Genomic DNA, 21,252 nt, shown 5'->3' on the forward strand with positions numbered 1-21,252 from the left:
AAGTACAGTGGACACAGTAATCAGTGACATAATCAGCTCATTTAGTTGAATTAATAAAAGTGGCTTAGGCGTGCTCTTCCTTCCAGAAACAGTATTAAAATATTACTCTCCGGTACAGTCCGCTAATTCCGGGTAATAAGGAGCAATCGGTTTCAAATATCACCACCGGTGTCGCACCCTCTGTTGAGTTCCTTAATGCAAAATTATGCAGTCATCAAATTAAATGTGAGTGTTTTAAAACCTGGTCTTTCCGCAGCTTAATGGTCCAGCTTCTTTCAGTTTTCGTATCAAGTGATTTACTGTAATGTGGTTCACAATTTAAAAAGTTCTTCCACCTTTGTCATCATGAACTTCAAGAAGGGAGAAGGATCCGTGTGCTCCGTTAACTTCTTCAGTCTAAACATGAGAATAACTGGAAAGAATCTCATAGCCTGTCATCGAGATAAAGCCTTCATCTGAATTTCTCTTTCATGAATAATGTCTATTTATACTGTACATGATATACGCTCATCATGCCTTTAGAAACCAAGAGGAATTGATAGTTAAAATCTAAATCATCACTTAGCAATGACCTGATTTTCTCAACCAAACATTTAAAAATACAGTTTTAGATGGACAGTGACTCAAGATTTGGATAGTCCTATCTTTTAACGTGACATTTTCCAAGTTTATGTACTGTATATGCCAAGAGTTAGATGGTTAGAAGGTTGATACCACTCTCTTCTGAGAGTGGCATCAATCCTCTCACCTCACACCTGGTGAGAAAGTGTAATCAGCCTATATAAACAATGTCAACTATTCTTTTAACAAAACATTAAAAACAGACAAGTAGAGAATAGAGAGAGAAACTCTGAAACATTTTCAAGAACAAAGCATTGAATTTAAAAATCTGAACCAAAAAAGCACTGACCACGTTCCTCTAGTCAACACCCAATTAGACCCTTAGAAAATCACATCTTACCACGGCCATGTTTTGTTAGTTCTTGATAGAGGAGACATCGACACAGCACCAAGTTAGCCGAACTCCACGTTTCAATGGATGACATTTTATTTGGATAAAATTGCCAAGCAACTTGACAAGGATAAAAAGGCAAGTTTGAACAAGACTTCATGTGTCAATGCAAAGTTTCAGGCAAATTCAAGATGAGTTGCACCAATATCCGTAATACTGAATGAAATAAGTGCTGTCCAAACAGAGACACCAGCCGCTTTAAAGGGCCATAAAAACTTCATCATTTTTTCCTCAAGTTATATTATCGTATAGCAAAATAGAAATATAACAAGTCCTCTCATTCTAGGTCCAGTTTTCCAAAGAGGTCAAAGCTCTTAGATCAGTCAGCCTTAAGGGATGCTCTGATTGGAATCTTGAGGACTCACAAAACGTCCATGTGTTTTTCATCATCTTTCTCTGAATTTAAACACAAATAAATGGAATGTTAGTTAATATGTGAGGAATCTTACATCTTACTCAAATGTAGTTTGAACCCCAGAATATGCTAATTCACATTTTAGCTGAGTACCAATCTGTTAATTAGATGCCTTTAATTGGATTGGAGCATCCCCATTAGTTCCACAACTAATGAACAGAAATGATGTCGGAGCGCTTTAACGATCTTGGCAATAAGGAGTTAGCGCAGTGGAGTCATGATCAGTCAGAGTTTAGTCATGGGTATGTGAAGGCTATTCCATGGGCCCATCCATAATTCCTCCTCATCCGACTGCGTTCTGTCACTCAGGCACTCCAACGGCTCCCTCATAATGAGTCCATTGTCGTCTTCATCATGACTGCTGTCTACCTTTGACTCTCTCTCGGCTTCACTCAGCTTGCCTCTCTCAGCTGTGCTCGGAGGTAGCTCTGTGCCGCCCTGCGCCGCTTTCAGCAGGTTGGATTTTGACGCTTCACTGTCGGGGCCAGTGTTAGTGGTGCTGGTCGACCCTAAAGAAACGCTAGATTGTCGAGTATTAAACACATTCAGCGTTTTATTGTTGTCAGTGTTAGAGAAAGAGGAAGTGGCCGTCTCAGAGGCAGCCATTCCTGAACTTTGGAAGGTTTGCAGCGTCTTGCACCCGCCGTCCGCTGCTAATCTGGGGTTGTTCAGGGGTACTCTTTCCTCCAGTGTGGCAGCCATTTTGTCTAGTTTTTTAAAGTGCTTGGCCAGCCGTGAGCTGAAGACGGGGGAGGTGAGTTTGAGGTTGTTGTTCATGGTGGTGGTGTGTGTGGGACCTGTGGCATTTACTGTACGTCGGGTGCGGATGATGGAGCCATTCTGGGCCACGTAGATGCTGCCGTTGACATTAGAGTGGCTGTTGAGGGTGGAGGGTAAGCGGCTGCGTTGGGTCTCTGGCATGCTGTCCTCTCCCGTGGAGCTAGTCTCATATTCCCGGTCCACCACCAACTTGATTCGACGTTTTCTACTGCCAGGCTGGGAAAACACACAAACAACATGTCATTAAACATCTGAAACGGAGTCTGAGAGTATTCTTGCACAAAAGAAATCCCAACCACATATGTGCGCTCTCGATACTTAAACCACTTTAAATAAATACATTGAATTTAAAATCTAAATGTGATAGGCTTAGTAGAACATTTGTGAAAATTTTGAAGTGTAACTTGCTTTCAAGCCCTAAGCTATAGTAGCTACTACATTAACATAGGCTATGTATTATTTATTTTGTTATTGTGTTTTTGTTCAAAAGGATTTTAAATTTTATATCTTAAGTTTTTATTTTTATACATTTTATTTATCAAAACTTTAATGTATTTTGATGTTCCTCTGTTTGTTGTGACAATAAAACAAATTGTCATATTATTTTAGTGAGAACTAATAAACAACTACAAATAACTAATGTTAGGGAAATCTGTTTATGTTTTGTTATGCGTTTTAGTATTTTTTTTAAATATGTATATATCGGCCAATATCTCAGATTTTATGTGACCAAATATTTGTATCGTTATCGCCCTTACCGACATCAGGGTAATTACAGGGCATCAGGGCATTGGTTCATTTCTACTGCTGCAAAGTAAGAACTTGGACCACTAGATGTCAGGAGAACTAACTAGTAAAGGTTTTGTAAGCTCAAATGTAATTTGTGAGACATTTTTTCCATATAAAATATTTGTCTTGTGTAAACAGAAAATGAACGCAATAAAAGTAGCACTCTCACACACACAGCAAACACAGGTCAGTGCAACATTTTTTACTCCAAATTTTTCAGTTAGTGCTACTAATTTAGAAAAAAGAAAGAAAGCAAATGTTTTTAAAAACTATACTAATCTCCACATTGAATGCATCACTTTATAACATTAAATACTGTATGACAGTAAAATAATGTTATGTATGAGCAAACACTGCTGTGCATGCGCAAACACACACACACATACAGGAAGATTAAAAAGGACTCAAATACGTTCACCATTACAAGAAAACATCTTTTCCCTGTAGTTCAAGGCACTGGAAGAACTGACAAATATAGGGAGATGGACACAGAAAAATAAACTACTAAAGAGAAAAGCTAAATGCAACAGAGAAAGGTCAGTGAATATAAATCTTTGAGCTGGACCTTGAAGTTGAGCTTTCACAAAAGGATAATGAGACAAGTCAACCCAGGAGGAAAAGCTACAGAAGTAAACCAGTCGACCACTTCTGTCAGGGTATGAGAGCTCTATAAAGGACGGCAAGGCAGGCAAAGAAGAGGGAGAGGAGGATAGGCTGATTGAAATTGAATTTAAGATACACGTATAATAAAACGAAAGATATACTACTAGAGGGCAGTGGAGGACGTGCAAGCCATTTAAACTTCTGTGAATGTAAATCACACCAAAATAGGAAAAAGAAGAAATTCCACTCAGGTAATGACTGCACACCCAATCCAGACATGTTTACTAAGATCTTACTTAGTGGCAAAGAATTCAATCTTGGGGGGAACTAGGGCCTCATCTGTATTTCAATCAAACTCATTTTCCAAATCCCTCTCTTCTTCATTCTCTTCTCCTTCCCCGCCATGGCCACTGCTTTTCTCGTCCTCCTCTGTGTCCTCAATGATGGGTGACAAGTCATCCGAGGTGTCCATCCCACCTGAGCTGATGTCCGGTTGGATGTGGTTGCTTGCTCGCCTGCTCGAGGAAGAAATTTGTGATCCATTGCTTTTCACCCCTTCCTCCTCATCCTCTCCTGATTCCTCACTCTCTTCCTCTATTGTTTCACGTGAAGGCCGGGAGTGTCTAGAAGTCTTGGGCCTAGAACCACTAACTGCAGAACCTGAATATCTCGACCTTTGAGAGTTGCTGCGGCTGTTTCTGTCAGTCTCTTTGCTGTTTGAGGAGTGTCTGCTTCGTTCTTGCTGTCTGCTTGGGCTTTCTCTCTTTAGGTGGGGACTACTTCTTCTACTCTTACTACTAGCACCGTTGCTACTCACATAACTGTTAGTAGCTCTACCATTTGAGCGTTTTCTGCTTGACTCTTTTCTTTCATCCTCACTCTCCAACCCTGACTCCTTCGTAGACTCTGACTCTTCCTCATCTTGGCTTTCACTCTCTGACTCTCTATCTCTGTCGGGAGTTCCCTCTTCCTTTTCTGTTTCTGTATCAGATTGGGTATTGTCGCGCTCGGCTGTAAAGGATGAGCTGAGGCTACTTGCGTCGGAGGGACAAAATTCTGACGGAGACTCTTTGCTGATACTATCCCTGTCATGAAATTTTTTTTCTCCCTTCCACCATACTTTAGAGGAGCTATTCTCCTCTTCCAACTCCCTCTCCCACTTCCTCCTCTCCTCCCCAATGGCGCTCTCAGACACTGATGCAGAAACACTCATATCTCCTATGGAGCCATTCATCTCCCTACTGTTCTCTCGTTCTCTGTCCCAGCTCTTTCCATTGCTCCACTGTTCATCTCCCACCCTGGCAGGTCCCTGGAGTCTTCTGGTGAGGGAGATAAGACTGAGGGCCTCGCTCAGCTTTTGTGTCACTGGCAGGGGTTTGCTAGCTTCAACGGATGTCTGGAAATAACTCCCGTTGATGACCATGCTGCCGTCCAGCCTGGCAATGTGGCCAGGGAGCTCTCCCCTATGCTCTGGCCTGATGCCTACTCCTACTTCGACAGCATTTCTCATCCCATTGTTTGTCACGTCACCTCTGTTGCTTCTTCCCCAAGTTTCCATTTCTCTTCTGCCTCCTCTTTCACTTCCTCTTTCTTTTGCTTCATCTATTCTTCCCCCTCTGTGTTCTACTTTCCATGCCTCTTCTATCTGAAATACCCTTTCCACTCTTTCCCCCTTTCTTTCCTCCAGTCTGTCTCTACCTCCAGCCCCCTCTTCCATTGGCCTGACTCTGGCTTTGTTCCAGGGCAAGTGGATGGCAGGAGGTTGTCCAGATGTTTTACTACCAGAGGACAGTGGTGTGCTCACTCTCATCACAGCCTTCAACCTGGCAGCTGCACTGGAGCTCTTAGGCTTTGTGCTGGTGGTTGTAGCCCCCTCTGAGGCTTGGTGTTTGTCACCCTCAGTTCTTGGGGCCGCTGGGGTCTTTCTGGATGGCCCATGAGAAGGTGGAGGACAGGGCTGGAGGTCAGCAGGGTGTTGGGCTAATCCACCTCCTCCAAACTGTCTCTTCACCTGTTATCATGATAATATTAGTCCAAAACCAAATAAAAACATTCAGGAAAGGAACAAAAAGACATTTAAACTGCAAATTATCTTCTCAACTAACACTCAGCAAGAAAGTAAATAAGCATATTTCCCACAATGGTTAAACTGTTCCTTGATGGAAAATGATGCAGTGTCCTTCAAAGCAGTCTACAGTCCATTGTGTTAGTGATCACCAAAAGAACACTTTTAATGATTTTAGCTATATTAGAACAATCCGTTGATTCAGGACTTTTACCACATTTCTGTTTTGTCTCTAGTAGAATACTGTGAAAAATCCATAAATGTCTCTGTAATCAACAACTCTTTACACATCATGGATGCAGGTAACCTGTCATAGTGGTAATTTAAATGTTGCTCTGTTCCTGCAGTAGTTTGTTTGTGTTTACCTCTCCGTCAGACTCCTGTGGGCTGTAGTAGTAGCTGCCGTCATCATCAACAACTACTTCTCCATATTCATCATAGAGGCCAGCGGGTGAGATCAGTTTCCTGCGACTGCCGTACTGAGGAAGGTCATACCTGGACAGAGAGAGGAAAGGAGGGAGGAAAAAAAACAGAGAAAGCATTAAAGATAATCAATTACCAATAAGAAGCTGTGCACAGCAGAAGAAGCCGACTTCACTGCTATACATTTTAGGGGATATTTTTCTACCATTATTGCTTTTTGTAATAATACATGAATAAATGATGTTGGTGATGTTGTTCAACAGCTTCTGTCAATCAGATGCGTCAGGAGAGCAATGTGCTTTGCAAACAAAACTTTTGGACTTGGCTAATGCTTAGCCCCAGCCACTTAAAGCAATAACAGACAGGGCAACACTGTGGTTTCACTCCACTGATAAGCAGTGTCTAATGACTTGCCTAAGCAAAGCTGCCTTTATCACAAAAGAAGCATTTTGTTGCCAGGAGACATTTTGTTCGCAGTAAACAGTGGAATCCATTTTTCCTCCCTTTTGTATCTCTTTGCCTGTTGCCCGGGGTGCTGCCTGGCTCCACCAGCCAAAAACTGTGCTGTGCATCACCACTTGGGCATCATGCCCTGGAGCAAGCAACACAGAGAGCTAGCGGGTCAAAAAACACATCTTTTTAAATCCTATCCTGGAAACAATATGTCCCGGTGTGATTAAAGTAACACATCTGCTGAAAGTCCTTTGGCTTGGTTTCGTAACCTAGCTGTACAGAAAAGTTGTATTGTGTAATCGCTTTGCTTACAGTCCACCGGTGAGAGAAGTCACCTTCCTATTCCATTGAGTAGCCAAGTAATAAAGAAATTGAAGGGGCAAGTGAATGACGTGTCTGGGTGATAAGAAGGGGAAGTGGAGATGTGTTAGGGGGAAAAAGAAAGGCAAGGCAAAGAAAGATGAAACGTGTCTAAAAGGTGTCAACACATAAGGACCAGGCCAGCCATGCATGTTATAATCCTCACAGTATGGCCTCCTAAATCTAATGTAATGAGTCTTAACTTTCCACTAAAACCTGCTTATGGGATTTTACAGTCATTAACCCGCAGACTCAAACTGAAGTGCACACACAATCAAATTACTTAAAGGCTACAGTAACTCTTTTCTTAGAGAGGTCTCTTTCAACGTTCATTTGTCACTTCTCCTCACCACGACTCCACTAGGGGGCAGTAACAAACTGAGAATCAATACATGCAGGTCATAGTTGCCAGAATCAGTGGCATCACAGCCAAGAATTTGTGTGTTCTTGTAGCTGTGTGTGTATACAGACAAAAAGTGGACCAAACTGGGTCACTGGTCATTTTCAGGAGGGTCTCCACATGCTAAGTGATTGTTTAATGATCCCAGGACCTGTGATCACATGACAAAGAGTATTAGGCCTACCGTATGCTTTAATAGTCCCAGAAAGCCACTGGACAAAAAAAATGAACCCAATTTGCTGTGCCCTATGAATTATGAGTTTCATAATTGCTGGCTTGAATTAATCTACAGCTTTGATAAATTCACACAAAAATTAACATGAAATTAAAATTTTTCTTTATGGGACGGTTGCTCTTGGGGATAAAATTAGGAGTTTCGAGTTTGCTGTTTCGAATAGATTTTCTTTTAATTATATCTAAATGGGAGAAGTCTATCACTTTTTCATGACAAAAGTCAGTCAACTAGTCTTGGTAATCAAAGCCTTTAAAACAATTGTATGTGGCTCTGCAGTAAGAATGAATGAAGGGATGTCACTTATAATCTAATTTGTATCAATTCAAAAAATGTATAACATTTTAATGACTGAGCTTTAGAGATGCTGGTAGGCAGATTTAGTTACTTTTGGACAGAGCCAGGTTAGCAGTTTCCCTCCTTTCCAGTTATATGCTAAGAGAAGTTAACTAGCTGTCGGCTGTACCTTCATATTTAGTGTCTTCTCTGCAAGAAAGCAAATACGTGTATTACCCAAAATGTTGAACCATCTCTTTAATATTTGTTCCCATTTGTAATTTATCCTGCCTGGATATGTACACTTCTATCTTTGTCCTGCTTCTGTTAAAAAAAATAAGAACTTCGTCTTCATTGAGGCAATAATCCAGGATTTCACTTTCCTTATCCTATATTTTTTCCTGTGGGTACTCTAACTCAGCACCTATCAGCTCCTTTACAGTCACACTGCTCATCACCCACGCCAAATTTTTTTTGGGAAAGCCAGATTTAATCCCTTATTGCTCCGTGGTGTGTGCAGTTGAGTATTTTACTCTTGACTAGAGGGCAACAGAAATTTGGCTTGTTTTGTTATTGTTGTTTTTTTCCCAGACATGCATCAAAACATCAGACCTGTGCAACAAATGGTTCAAGTTATTTACAGCATCTGTATAAATCCAATCAGAATCATGCCAATGGCAGATGGCTACATTCCCAGATGCAGAGAAAATCCCATTTTGATCTCCTCTTTTGAATACAGATGAAAAAAAAAGGTCAGAAGGTTATGAAACATCATTCCAACTGTTTTTCAAATGGATTAGTACAACTTTGGAGGTAAACACTAGAACAGCTGTTGTTGGTTTCTCAAAAACAAAAGTCAAGCAAGAAAACTTTGTCTATGTCTTAAGAGACGGGTTTAGCATTTGTTAGCAAAGTCTTTGAAAAAAATACTACAACTTCCATTTACACCGGTGACACATAAAGTGATTAGATCAGAGTCCCACCGGCTTGCAAAGTCTGGTTTCCTGCTCCTGTGTACGTGCAGAATCAGACATGAGTTTGTGGATGTTGCTCTAAGCCAACAGCATCTGGCCCATTGTCTGCTTCCACGGCTGGCTGCCTGATTAGCTGCTACAGTGTTGCAATGCTAGGCAGAGAGAATTAGCTGTGTGTATGTGTGTGTGTGTGAAAGAAAGAATAAGCAAGAGAGCCTTTTTGAATGAGTGAGTGAACGACTGTGTCTGCCTTGAGAGAATTTGTGTGTCTGCTACTGTGTTTTTATGTGTGAGTGTGGGTGGGTGTACAAAATCGAGTTCCCGGGAGTCTGCAGCTAAAATTATAAGAAATACACAATGCAGCACAGATTGCAAGCTGGGTGAAGAATAACACACACACTAGGTTGATCCTTATAGATCTTGTTCATGAATGCTTTGATCTAATGTGTTTGTGTTCAGTATATCGCCAGATACAGTATTTTATGCTTTTTCAACATAAGGAATCCAAGGAATGACACACACGCACACGCACACGCACAAGCACGCACAAACACACACACGCACAAACACACACACACACACACACACACAGACACACACACACACACACATAGAACAAAATCCCTGTTAGATCTTCCTTCAGCTCTTTTTGCTTCCTTCATTTCAAAAACATATAAACCACACAAGTGCGGGAAGCCTGGTATGAGGCTGGTCACTGGTGTCAATTTTCAATTCAATTTCAATTTCACAGTCACTGCCATACTGTGTGACTGATGTGGACAGGTTAATATCAAAGCATTTGCCACAAGGCTGACACAAAGTGTGCACAGTAAGTTCCAGGCTCGTGTGAATATGTTTCACCGGTGCCAAGGAAAAAAGTCAGGTCTAGTTTGCCACTTCTGGTAAATAATGCAGATACAATACTGAATTAACTACACTGCAAGGGGTAAGTACAAAATGCTTTAAAAAAGGGGCAAACACCAGTTTTTTATCCAATGGACAATACAGTGATGTTTATGCAGCTGTGGCTGAGTAGTATTTACAGTCAATGAGACCTATTGAGCTTTTTTTTGACAAAGTTATTGTATTGGGAATCTGATTTTTAGGGCTGGGCAATATGGTTCAAATCAGTATGATAATTTCAATAAGGGTAGTATATTTCACTGGAATTGTGACATGATTTCACATGACAAACAAATTGATTGATAGATATGGCAATTATACACTGCACATGAAAAATCACCTATGTAAAAAACTGTGTTCATGATTCTTCCTAATACGACATCAAGAAAATGGAAATTTGAACATCTGCATTTTCATTTACTGGGCAACTTCATCTGAGGAAAATCATGTGATACAATAGAACGCTCCAGAATAGCTTCTAAATGGGCTTTGTAGTGAGGTTGTTATTGTTTTGTAACTAGAATAAAAAAATCATATAACCTTAATTCTAGAAGCTTGAAAAGCGCCAATACAAGAGTTAAAACAGCTGCAGATAAACCATCCGACCACAGAAAGTTAAGATTACAGATAAGAAAACACACACATACACATGTACAAAAAATGGTATGTAGAGTGAGCACACAAACCCGTGATCATAGTTGTAATAATCTTGTGTGTAGTAGTCCTGCCCGGGGTCGATGCCAGATTCCATTGATAACTCCTGTGAGTTTGACAGACTCTTATTAGTAGCTTCCTACATGCACATGCAGACACAGATACATACCAAATATATCTCTCACGCATGGACGCACCACATGCACACTCTCTACAAAAACACAAAACACACAAAGACACATCACTTATTTAAAATGCACACAGGCAGAAAGTCCCACGGGGAGTGAAGAAGTATTACGAAAAGAGAGACAGAGTACCTCTGGTCTGAGCAGAGAAGGTCGGAGAAGTTGTTGCGTCTGCCAGAGGGAAAGAAAAGCAACGATTGACAGGACAAATGGAAGTTAGGAGCTCTCCCCCAAAATGGTTTACATCTATTTTGAAAAGTTAAAATCAATACCTGAGGTTCCCTCATAAATTTCGCTAGAAAGTAAAGGATTCTGTCTGTGCATTTCTGTGTTTTCATTTGGTGTTGTCAATCGGTGTTGTAGGAGCAGATATTTCTTTTGTAATAGTGAATATCACTCTGGAACTGAAATTAAATATTTATAATTTTCAAAATAAATATGCTGTCCAAGGGAATAAAATGCAGTTGTTTGGGGGATGGATGTTCACCAACAGTTGTATTACCAACATTGTTGTAGTATATATTGAACAATAAACAACTGGTATCATTTTCCAGCATGTCTCATGGGTTTTTACATTTTAATAAGCGCCACCAATAGAGTGCAGACATGGGAGAATCAGTCATAGATACAAATACGTAGATAGTATATACAAATCACTCATTACAGTACAAGCTGTTCCAACTGAAAAACCTCAAACGGAAAAGAATAGAAAGAGCAGAACACAATGTAGGGCACAACTGAACATCATAGGAAATAAGAAAAGGTAAATGACACACATGCAACTATATGGCATGCATACAGAGAAAGACACCTACATCATGTTGTCTGTATCCACGTCTGGAAGATCAAAGACAAACAGAAAGAATGCCATTACCAAGAGAACCCATCATTATACATAATACTTCTGATGTGCTTTTAATACGTGTCAGCACTTTGCTCTGAATTTTCCTTACTGCAGAGGAAATGGGGTGTGATCAAGACCCAAATGTAAGTGGTTGCTGGAAATATGTTACATTTTGCAGAATTTAAGCCAGTTGCCGAGAAGAAAGCAAAAAGATAAGATTTGTCTGAGTGCATGGGATTGTGAGTATTTTGAGATAAATGGAGACACGTGGAGGGTTATATAAGGGACAAAAAGACACAGACTAAAGGACTAAACAACATAGAAAAGCTGGGAAACTACAGTTAACCATTCCTGCTGTCATTTACTGATTATTTTGTTCTTTAATTTTGGTAAATAATCTAATTTTAGCTTTATAAATACAGAACATTCATATCTCATTTACACCCCAAATGAGCTCATCCTATTGTTGAGAAATATGTCAGTATTATCCACAACAATAATTAATCCATATTTCAGTGACTAGTTCAAAAGGTGGGATGCTTTAGAGTACAGGAATATTTATTACCAGGGAATATACAAAACATGCAATCTCAAATCTGTGCATGTAAACATGTTGTTTAGCATAAATCTTGAACTCTGCCAGCAAATACTCTCAGCTGTAACAAAAAGTCAACGGATAGACGTGAGTTAAAGTGAAGCAGCACTTAGCAACTGACAGAACGCTGACCGATGTGGTGAATGGTTGAGCAGGTGGTCAACATAGAGCATCTGTTACCAATCCTAAATTGGGTAGTTCAAGACCCCTGTAAATTGTAACCAAAATTGATAACAATCCTTAAATAATATCATTATGTTTTTTAATTGCGGGTTTACAGTAAGTGTCCACGATGGAGGAAGAATAGGATTCACAGTCAGAGATGTGATAATGTGGTCCACTAGTTCCAAGGCATTTTGATCTGAGGAACCCCCACAGCCCTGTCAGATGAACTCACACACACCTTCATCGATTCCAAAAGTATGTTCGAATTGTATAACGGTATTTATTATATTAAAGTAGATATTAAGTGTTTCATACAATTGAACTATCAATATTAAGATTTAAGCTAGCTGTTTAAACTTCTGTGCTCGCTTGATGACTAGTTTTCTCTTACATATCTGTAAGATGTAGTGTTTAGGTGTTATAGTTTACTTAATGTTAATATGTGATATAATATAATATAATGTTCACATATTTTATAAAATCATAATTTCAAAATTTGCAAATCATGTACCCACTGGTAACTACAGAAGTAGCCCATTGGGTCACTTACCCCTGGTTGGGAAACACTAATGTAATAATAATCAGAGCATCTCTATAATTGTATTCCTATCCTCAAGTTCTTATCAGAGCGGTGTAATTATGTCAGCTAAGTTTTCTTTTTTTGCACAAATTGGTCAGGTGCTGCACAACACTCAGAACATACAGCAGTAAACAAATATTGGCATGTAAAGATGAATGAAGTCACACTCCGTGTGTTTGTTGTAAGCAGAGCTTGTGGGTATTGTTGGGTCACTGTATTAATCAATCAATCAATCAATCCATTAATTAATCACTCAATCAATCAATCAATCAATCAATCAAGTTATAATTTGGCCCAGAGGGCAGTTCGTGTCTATAAATTATAGAGTGTGGTCTAGACCTAGTCTATCTGTAAAGTGGCCTAAGATGTCTGTTATGACACTATAATTTAAAATGTAATTAAACCAGAAAATCAAAGGGTCTCATTGGCATAGGGGCATAAAAATAAGGGTCAAACAATGCTGGGATTGAAAAAAAAAAAAAGCCAAAAGGAAAAACAAAACAAAGAAAAACATCTGGAAATCTCTCAGTCCATGTTTCTTAACTATGTTGCTGCAGGATGTGTTGTCATGTGAAACTAAGGTAATGAGCTGGCAAAATGAAGATGTATCACAGAACAAACAAATGGGGACTTATAGAGGACACATCAAGTTCTCATTTCTGTTATTTGGGCTAGCGTTCGCACACACACACACGTTCATACACACACACACAATGAAACCACTTCATTGTATTAAATGAATACAGGTGGAAATAGAATTGTGCCTCTTAAACACACAAAGACACACACTTCAAGGAGAATTTGTTACCTTTCATTCAGTGTCAAAATGCAGTTTTGAATGAGTTAGTGTGCTTCAAAAAGACTAGATTATCTGCTGTGGAAAATTTTTGTGATGGACATATCAGTGAATGGATAGAAAAGGTTGAATGGATGAATTCATACATACATGAAAAGGTTGATGTTTGGTGGATCTACCGGTTAGGATGAAACAGCCCTTTTCACTATCACTGTGTGTGTAAATGTGTGTATACTCTCCAGATTATAGCGACCAACAGTGTGTGCCTCGCATTGTGTAGTGTTTGATCTGTGTTTGTGTCAGTGTGTGAAGATAAGTCTATCGCTGTGTTCTTGTTGCTCTGACAGACACATTGTTAGGTCCTCTCGAGACAAAAACACACAGACAGCTTTCTGATCTCAGTCGCACAACACACACACACACACTAACACACACACACACACACCTCCTACTGTTAAAAACAGCAAGAGCGAATTATTATCTCTTAAAGAAAACACTCTACTATACTATAGATTAACACTAAAGAAACTTACTACTCTCTTTTCTTTCAACAGTTGGTCTCTCACTTTACTCTTACAGTGTTATTGTAGCTCCCTTGCCCTTTGCACAGCAACTCCTCAACTCATTTGTTACTTTTTGTTCTACCTGTTTCACTCTCTGCCCATTTTGGCCTTTTCCCTCTAACTTATTGGGCATGCTCTAAATGTGGAATATGTAAAACGTAAACGTGGTGAGAGACAGGACTGCAGCTAAATAGCCATGTTCCGGCTTTAAAAGCTCAAAATCTATACTTTATAGCACTTACAATAATTTCAATTTTCTAAAGTTTGCATGTCTTGGATAAAACTTACACTAAGTACACTTATAACATATCACAACAACAATCTCACAACTTTTGTTACATTGTTATAGAATTTAAGTCAATACCTTCAGTAGCTTGACTTATGACCCACTGATAGAACAATTGTTATTAACAATTATCTATTGTTGTTTTTGAAGTTTTGGCCACCATTGCTAATGGTAATAGTAACAATTACCAAAGTGTGAAGACACTACATTGCTAAAACAAAGTCTGATGGGGCAAGAAAGGGGGATGAGAATGAGGGATAGTTCGCATCATCTTGTGAGGACATGAGTGTCTGTAATCAATATTTTTCATGTGTTTTGTACAGAACAAGGCACAACTAAGCACTAACTACAATTTCAACTCATTGATTTTATTGTTGTTTTAAAGCTCATTTGTTAAGGGGTTCACATACTATTTACAATTTTTGACAAAAATTTAGATTACTTAATAAATATGCTAAATATTTGAGTGTTATTAGTGTACATAGAGTGTATTTTTCTATGATAGTGACCTTGATATATATATATATATATATATATATATATATATATATATATATATATATATATATATATATATATAATAATTGTCTCATAGCTATTTGCTGCATTAATGACCAGTTTCCCATGATAATGTTTTCTGTAGCGACGATCAAAGCTGTGAATTTGCAATTACATGACAGCTGCTTCCTCTCTATGTCTTGTATCTGATTTTCTAAATTTAGTTTCAATTAAATGTTGTCGGCTGAACATTGTAAAAAAGCATTGTTTCCAAAGAAGATGCACGTTCTCTAGCAAAAACACACAATAAGAACTGAAAGAGTGAAAGCAGAATCTATATGTGTGTGCGTGCATGTGTGTGTGTGTGTGTGTGTGTGTGTGTGTGTGTGTGTGTGTGTGTGTGTGTGCGTGCAACAACATGCAGCACATTGAGAAAAGCGAATTAACATAAAACATTTCCAACACAGTCAGCTAAAAGAGTAGCACTGCTGCAACCTGGTTAATGCAGCTGTGTGTTTGTGTAAGTGTACATGTCCTCAGTTTATGCCTTGGCTCTGGGTGTGTGTGATTGTCTGTTGATGCTTTAAGTTGAGCACCAAAGTGTTTCTCAACTCAAGTTTTTAAATTCATCATGGTCATCATCATCATTTGTATGTGACAAGAGAAACACTTTACTAAACAACCGTAAAGGCTGTGTGTGTGTGTGTGTGTGTGTGTGTGTGTGTGTATGTGTCAGTGCGTGTGTGCGTGCGTGTGTATGCGTGTGTCATAATAACAGCTGTATAGATTCCCACTGGAGACATGATAAATCCTTTTATCACTTCATAAACAAAAAATAAAACCTCCAGGGTTTGTTTTTTTGGGCTGTACATCATGATTTGATCAAATTGCCCAGATATGATCATCAGTATCATGCTGGTCTTGCGGGACAGATGTGATTCTGTCACTTCATGATGACAATTTGCGTCTGGAGACACCTTGTAAAAACGGATTCAGCTGAAGGCAGTGAGGTCTGCTGCTGACAGGGCTATATCCACAGGTTTTTATTCCACTCAAGGCTTTGAGTACATTTTAGACATTGTTAAGGTAATGTAGACGCTTTGAAGAGTGACACTTCTTCACATAACTGGTTAGCTCTACAGCAGAGGTCAAATTACACACGAATATGTCATTCCTCTTTCTGTATAAGAGCTACAGGAATTTCATCAAAGGAAAGGGAAGGGCCTGACATATCTTACAAGCAGTTATAGATGATATTCCTGGGAAGAGTTACCCGTGAGTCTTATCCACGAGAGTCTGACTATTGCAATAAAATTTCATGCAATGTAACCGTGTATAAGATGGTATAACATGCTTTGCAGAGGACTCAGTGTGTATTTGTGATCAAGGCAGATATTTACATCAAAACATGTTGCAAAATTCCACTGCCACCTGCTCTGCAACATTATTATATTGAAGAGTCCCTTGTCTTTAGATTTTGTAATTACATAAAACTGTTTTTGCAAAGACATCTGATGCATTAGGGAATGTTACTTTTATAATGTAAGTTTAAAGGTAGAAATCTTTAACTCCAGTGCTTAGTTTCATTTTTTGACCTATTGTGGTTGTATAACCTTAATTAAATAGTATTTCCTATCTGAGGTGAGAAAACGTTGTTTTTCATCTTTAATAGGCTACAAATGTTGGAGGCTGGGAACATAACTACCTCTGCATACTTTTCTGGTACAATCCATCAAGCAAAAACAGTAGATGTCATTCAGTAGGTGCTCCATTTTGCACATGCCCAAAGCACTGCTGCTTCAATTCTGCTCCTCCCTGAGGACAAATGTACATGCTGTCTTGGGGACTGTATCACTAATGCTGATGTTAAAGTGACACCCCACTTAGAACTTTTTAGTACTAACTATTACAGTATCTACCAGAATAGGTTACTGTGAGGGGCAAATTCTAAATGTTACTGCTAAAGCACTAAGGCTGTTTTCTATGAGATTTCAATTATTGTCAAACAAAAAAAAAAACTTTTCTGTCGGTACCACATATTTTATTGAGAAAAACGTCTCATGTTGACGTCTTTTTGTAATTTTCATATTAATTATTTCCCAAAGTCCCCACACAATGATTTTAATGAAGGAAACTTTAGGTAAAAGAAACAATAGTAACCTACAGAAAACGTTCATAAAAATGTAGCACATATTTTGAATAAAAACTCAACAAAAAAAAACAACATGTTTCTACTCTATCTATGCACGAACAGTACCTAAAATACGAAGAACTACCAACTAGATAAGTATTTCATAAAAAGCAGAATTGACACAAACAGATAACTTAAAAGACTGTTTCACTTTCCCCATGTCTCTGTTTGCTTTGTTTTTAATGTTGATGTCATGAACTAATGATATGAAAAGGTCAACCCTGTCTCCTACAAATTATGTTCATATAAAACTAATTTACAACAGCAAATATGTTTTGAAAGACACATAAAACTGACAGGATTACATTTTCAGTCATCATAATAAGATAAATTAAAATGTAATTAGCACATATGTCATAAGAAATGTTGATTCTGTACTGATCATATCAATACAATATAGTATATATATACAATATAATCTGGCGATTACGTTGAGCAGCACAGTGTAATTGCAAAAACGTATATATATATTAAAATAGTAATATATTAAAGTAATTTGTAAAAGACAGGGTTAAGAAAGATGCATAGTTGTGAATTGACTCAAATTTAACAAAGATGGAAAGTTGTTTGTAGACAGCATCCAAGTGTAACAGTGTTCCAGCACTAGGTAACTACGTAATATTGATTAAATAAAGAGTAAAAGCGGATTATGTCATGACTGATCATTTCACCGGCTGTGGCCCTGTAACAGCGAAAGGCCATCCATACCAAGAAAATACCAAAAAACAAGAACAACATGTCCAGCAAAGTTCAATCCAAGTTGGGAGGTTAAGCCTTGTTCTCTCCTCCTCTGTTTGATTTTTTTGTTTTCACACCGACTACATCTAGAAAAAGCTAGTCAAGAAGTCCAGAGGGTGTGTTTTGAAGCCATCCCAAACATGGCTTCTCACAACTGCAAGTGCGTCCATCTAAAATAAAGGGTCTGTGATTGATTATAATTTGTTGTTGACGAGAATGTCAATTACTTGGCATGGATGTAAAATGCTCATGATCGCAGTCAAACGGAAAGTTACAAGGAGACATTTTGCCACTTCTAATCCCTTGATTTCACAGCTTTCATCTGCAACTATTTGAGCCAATTTACCTCAGTGTTAATAAAACTAAAGCAAGTCCTAGAAATGTCATCTGTGGGCAAACTAAAATAATGGCAGTGGCAGATAATGAGTTAGCCCTTGAAACATCACCTATTTCAATTGTTCCTAGTATTTCAGGTTCACTGAAATGGGGACACACATTTACAAACGAACTTGACCTAAATATTATTTGCATTTTGTCCACCATTTTTTTTAAATCCTTCTCTCTTCTTGCAAAAGTCAAAGAGAAATAGTGTAGAATACAGTAACAGAGTGGAAGCCCTTTCCAGCGATTACATGATTGAATACATTAGGGCTATGCAGGATGTGATCTTTCTTGCTGTTTTACATCCCCTGCCTTCTCTTTTTTTGTTCACAAGTACCATCATTTGAGAGGAGATACATTTTTCTTCTACCCACATATTTTTTTTTTGCTAGGCCTAGAATTTTTTTTTCCCATGTAGAAAAAAAAAGAAGTCATGTTGGAAGAGCACAGTCCCAGTGCAGTAAAGAATCACCAAATCATCACAGCACTCCGCTGAGCTATTTTGAGCATCAGTCCCTTGACAGACGCGGCAACTACGCAACAATGTTAATAAATCCCCCTCTGTGTGCTTTCCACATCATAAAGGCAAAGGCTAGAGCATTGTAGACTGAGAGGGGAATCGTTTCTCAAGTTCTTCCACGATCGAGTTCATGTTTGGGTTTGGTTGAATCTGTGGAGGTGGAGGATCCTCTCCTCCTCCTCCTCCTTCCACTCCTTCTCCACCTCTCCCTTCTCCCTCCTCTCCTCCGGCTGCTGTTAATGGTAATTCATTCAAGTCAAGAGAACCAAGAGAATCCATGGAGGCTTGGCTCTTCAAGACCTTTTTGAGCGGGATCTGTTTCTGATCTATCTGGCTGAACATGTTTGCCACTGACTTCTCAATGTCCGCAATGTTTTCAATGTTCTTTAAGATTCCTTTCCGCTCTTTTCGGGGAGGTTCGGGCTCTCCAGGTAGGGGCGGTGGTGGTGGCCGGAGGGACACAGGTCGCAGAGCCGGTACCTCCGATAGCGATGGGAGTACAAAAGTGGATGGACGCAGGAGTGGGGGCGACAAAGGGGGAGGGAGAGGTGGAGGCGGTGGTGGTGGGGGAAGGGGAGGAGGAGCCTGCTTTTCTATATGGTTGGAGTGAGATGAAGCAGAGGGGAGAGAAGAAGAGGAGGAAGGGCGGTGAGGAGGAGGAGTTGATGGAGGAAGAGGAGCTGATGTGGTAGGCGGAGGTGGTGGGGATGGAGATGTTGTTGTTAGCGGTGGTGGTGGCGGTGGAGGTGGAGGAGTTGCCGGAGGATCAGGGATAAGCTCGGAATGGACCTGAAGTCGTTCTTCCGCACTCTGATTTCCTGTTAAATTTACCCCGAAGCGCCGCAGCACAGGAGGAGTTGGCTTGTGACTTGGAGGAGGGGTCCCTCCATCACTTTGGGTGACAATAATACTAGGAGGACCCTCTTTGACCTGAGAAGTTAGGACACTTGGGGGAGACTCAGGGAAAATTGAAAGTATGATATCAGGTGACAAAGATCCCCGTGAATCTCTGTTTTGCCTCTGCCTCATTTCTTGGACTGCCTGTTGCTCAAACTGTCTGGCTTGTTCTTTGACTGTCAGCTTGGGTTCCAGACTTGGGCTCCCCATTAAGTCTGAATCCAACCCACGGTCAAATCCTGAATCCAGACCAGCATCTTTACTCTCCTTGAATTCGGCCTTTAGAAGTTCCAGCTCCCACTGAATGGGATCCATGACCACTTGCCGTCTCAAAGTGTCAAACATCTCTCTGCGATGTAACCTTGATGGGAGAGTCCAGCTGTGTCCAACCCCAGATCCCCATCCGCTGTCACTGCCACTGAATCCCACATCTCCTCCAGTGGAGCCGCTGAGCCTCAGCCACGCCTCTCGAAGGCCTTTTCTGGAAGGAGAGACATTTCCAAGAAGGTCTTTTCTCCTCTGGTTTCTTCCAAGAGTCTCTGGGCTACTCAAAGTCCCATCCTCATGGTAGATAGGATTTTTGATAGTCAGGGGGTTTTCATCAGAGAGAAAGGTGATGCTGGACTCAGACTTGGGCAGGTTATTGAGAACCCCTCCATTAGCAACGCACTGACGGTGGGCAGCGATCGCTCGTGTGGCAAAATCTGAGATCAGACGTTGCCGGTCGCTTTCATCCAAACTGCCACCACTCCCACCACCAACACTGTGGTTTGACCGGCTGGTACATGCATGGAAGAAAATTTGAGAAAAAAAAGATGGAATGAAGGGAGAGGTAATAAAATAATTACAGATAAAAATATGAAGGAGAGGAGTGTATAGTGAATTGGAAAGATGTAATTATATAAATCGAAGCTAAATAAATGGAAGAGGGAGATAGGGAATGAATGATATTCCAATAAAAGGGCAGCAATGCACAGAATGGTTAGATAAGATGTTTTTATACCGGGGAGAGACAACAGAAAGATATATAAGGAATGGTAGAAAGGCAGATACAACAATAAAATGTCTGCTAGAACTGTTTGATAGATGAAATGAAAAAAGACTTCACATTAAGAGATAAATGAGGACAGGGCTGAGAGGAAATGGAGGAGGGATCTTGAAAGAGGTAACCGCATTTTCTTTCTGTGCCTTTTTTACCCAAAGGGCAAGAGATGAAGCACTAAAGAATGGTCTTGGAAGACAAATGAAAAGAATGCAAATAGATCTTATGTACGCTAAAAGTGGTGCACTACAAAGACGCCACTGCATAACGACTATAAACAACGCCAGATCGGTTGGGGCAGGTGTAGACAACTGTGTGTCATGATGTTTTGAGAGTATGCAGATTTCCTTCCAACAAAAGACTGATTATATCCTCCTCACTGGTTGAAGGTGCACTAATCTTTGAAATATCTTTGTTAAAACTCTGCAGACTCTTGTTACTTCATGGCACATGGCTGGCTACGTCTATGCTATGAGTCAAATAACACAACTTTACAAGAGTTTTGATTCATTACTGATCAGCCACAATCAACCTTCGGCAACACAACTTTGCTCTCTAATCCACCTAGATACAACATACGCAGCACACGAAAGATGAGTAACCACTGACGAGCACGAACACAAACACAAAAC

General features: G+C 39.7%; 1 protein-coding gene across 4 annotated transcripts in view; it reads right to left on the bottom strand.

The window, feature by feature from the left end:
* Window positions 1-1,010: 1,010 nt before the first annotated feature.
* Window positions 1,011-21,252, bottom strand: part of LOC117937118 (protocadherin-15-like) — a 167,331-nt gene continuing 147,089 nt past the window's right edge. For 2 of the 4 annotated variants that reach the window (XM_034860829.1, XM_034860828.1), the window contains one exon: window positions 16,871-20,356. In XM_034860829.1, coding sequence (XP_034716720.1) covers window positions 18,754-20,356 — 1,603 coding nt within the window. In that variant the 3' untranslated portion in view covers window positions 16,871-18,753. Of the gene's footprint in view, window positions 2,424-6,029; window positions 6,160-10,371; window positions 10,446-10,656; window positions 10,696-11,339; window positions 11,362-16,870; window positions 20,357-21,252 lie in introns of those variants that run through there. The other 2 variants (XM_034860830.1, XM_034860831.1) reach the window with 2 other exon arrangements.

The sequence above is a fragment of the Etheostoma cragini genome, chromosome 21 (genome assembly GCF_013103735.1).
Source record: "Etheostoma cragini isolate CJK2018 chromosome 21, CSU_Ecrag_1.0, whole genome shotgun sequence".
Classification (NCBI taxonomy): domain Eukaryota; kingdom Metazoa; phylum Chordata; class Actinopteri; order Perciformes; family Percidae; genus Etheostoma; species Etheostoma cragini.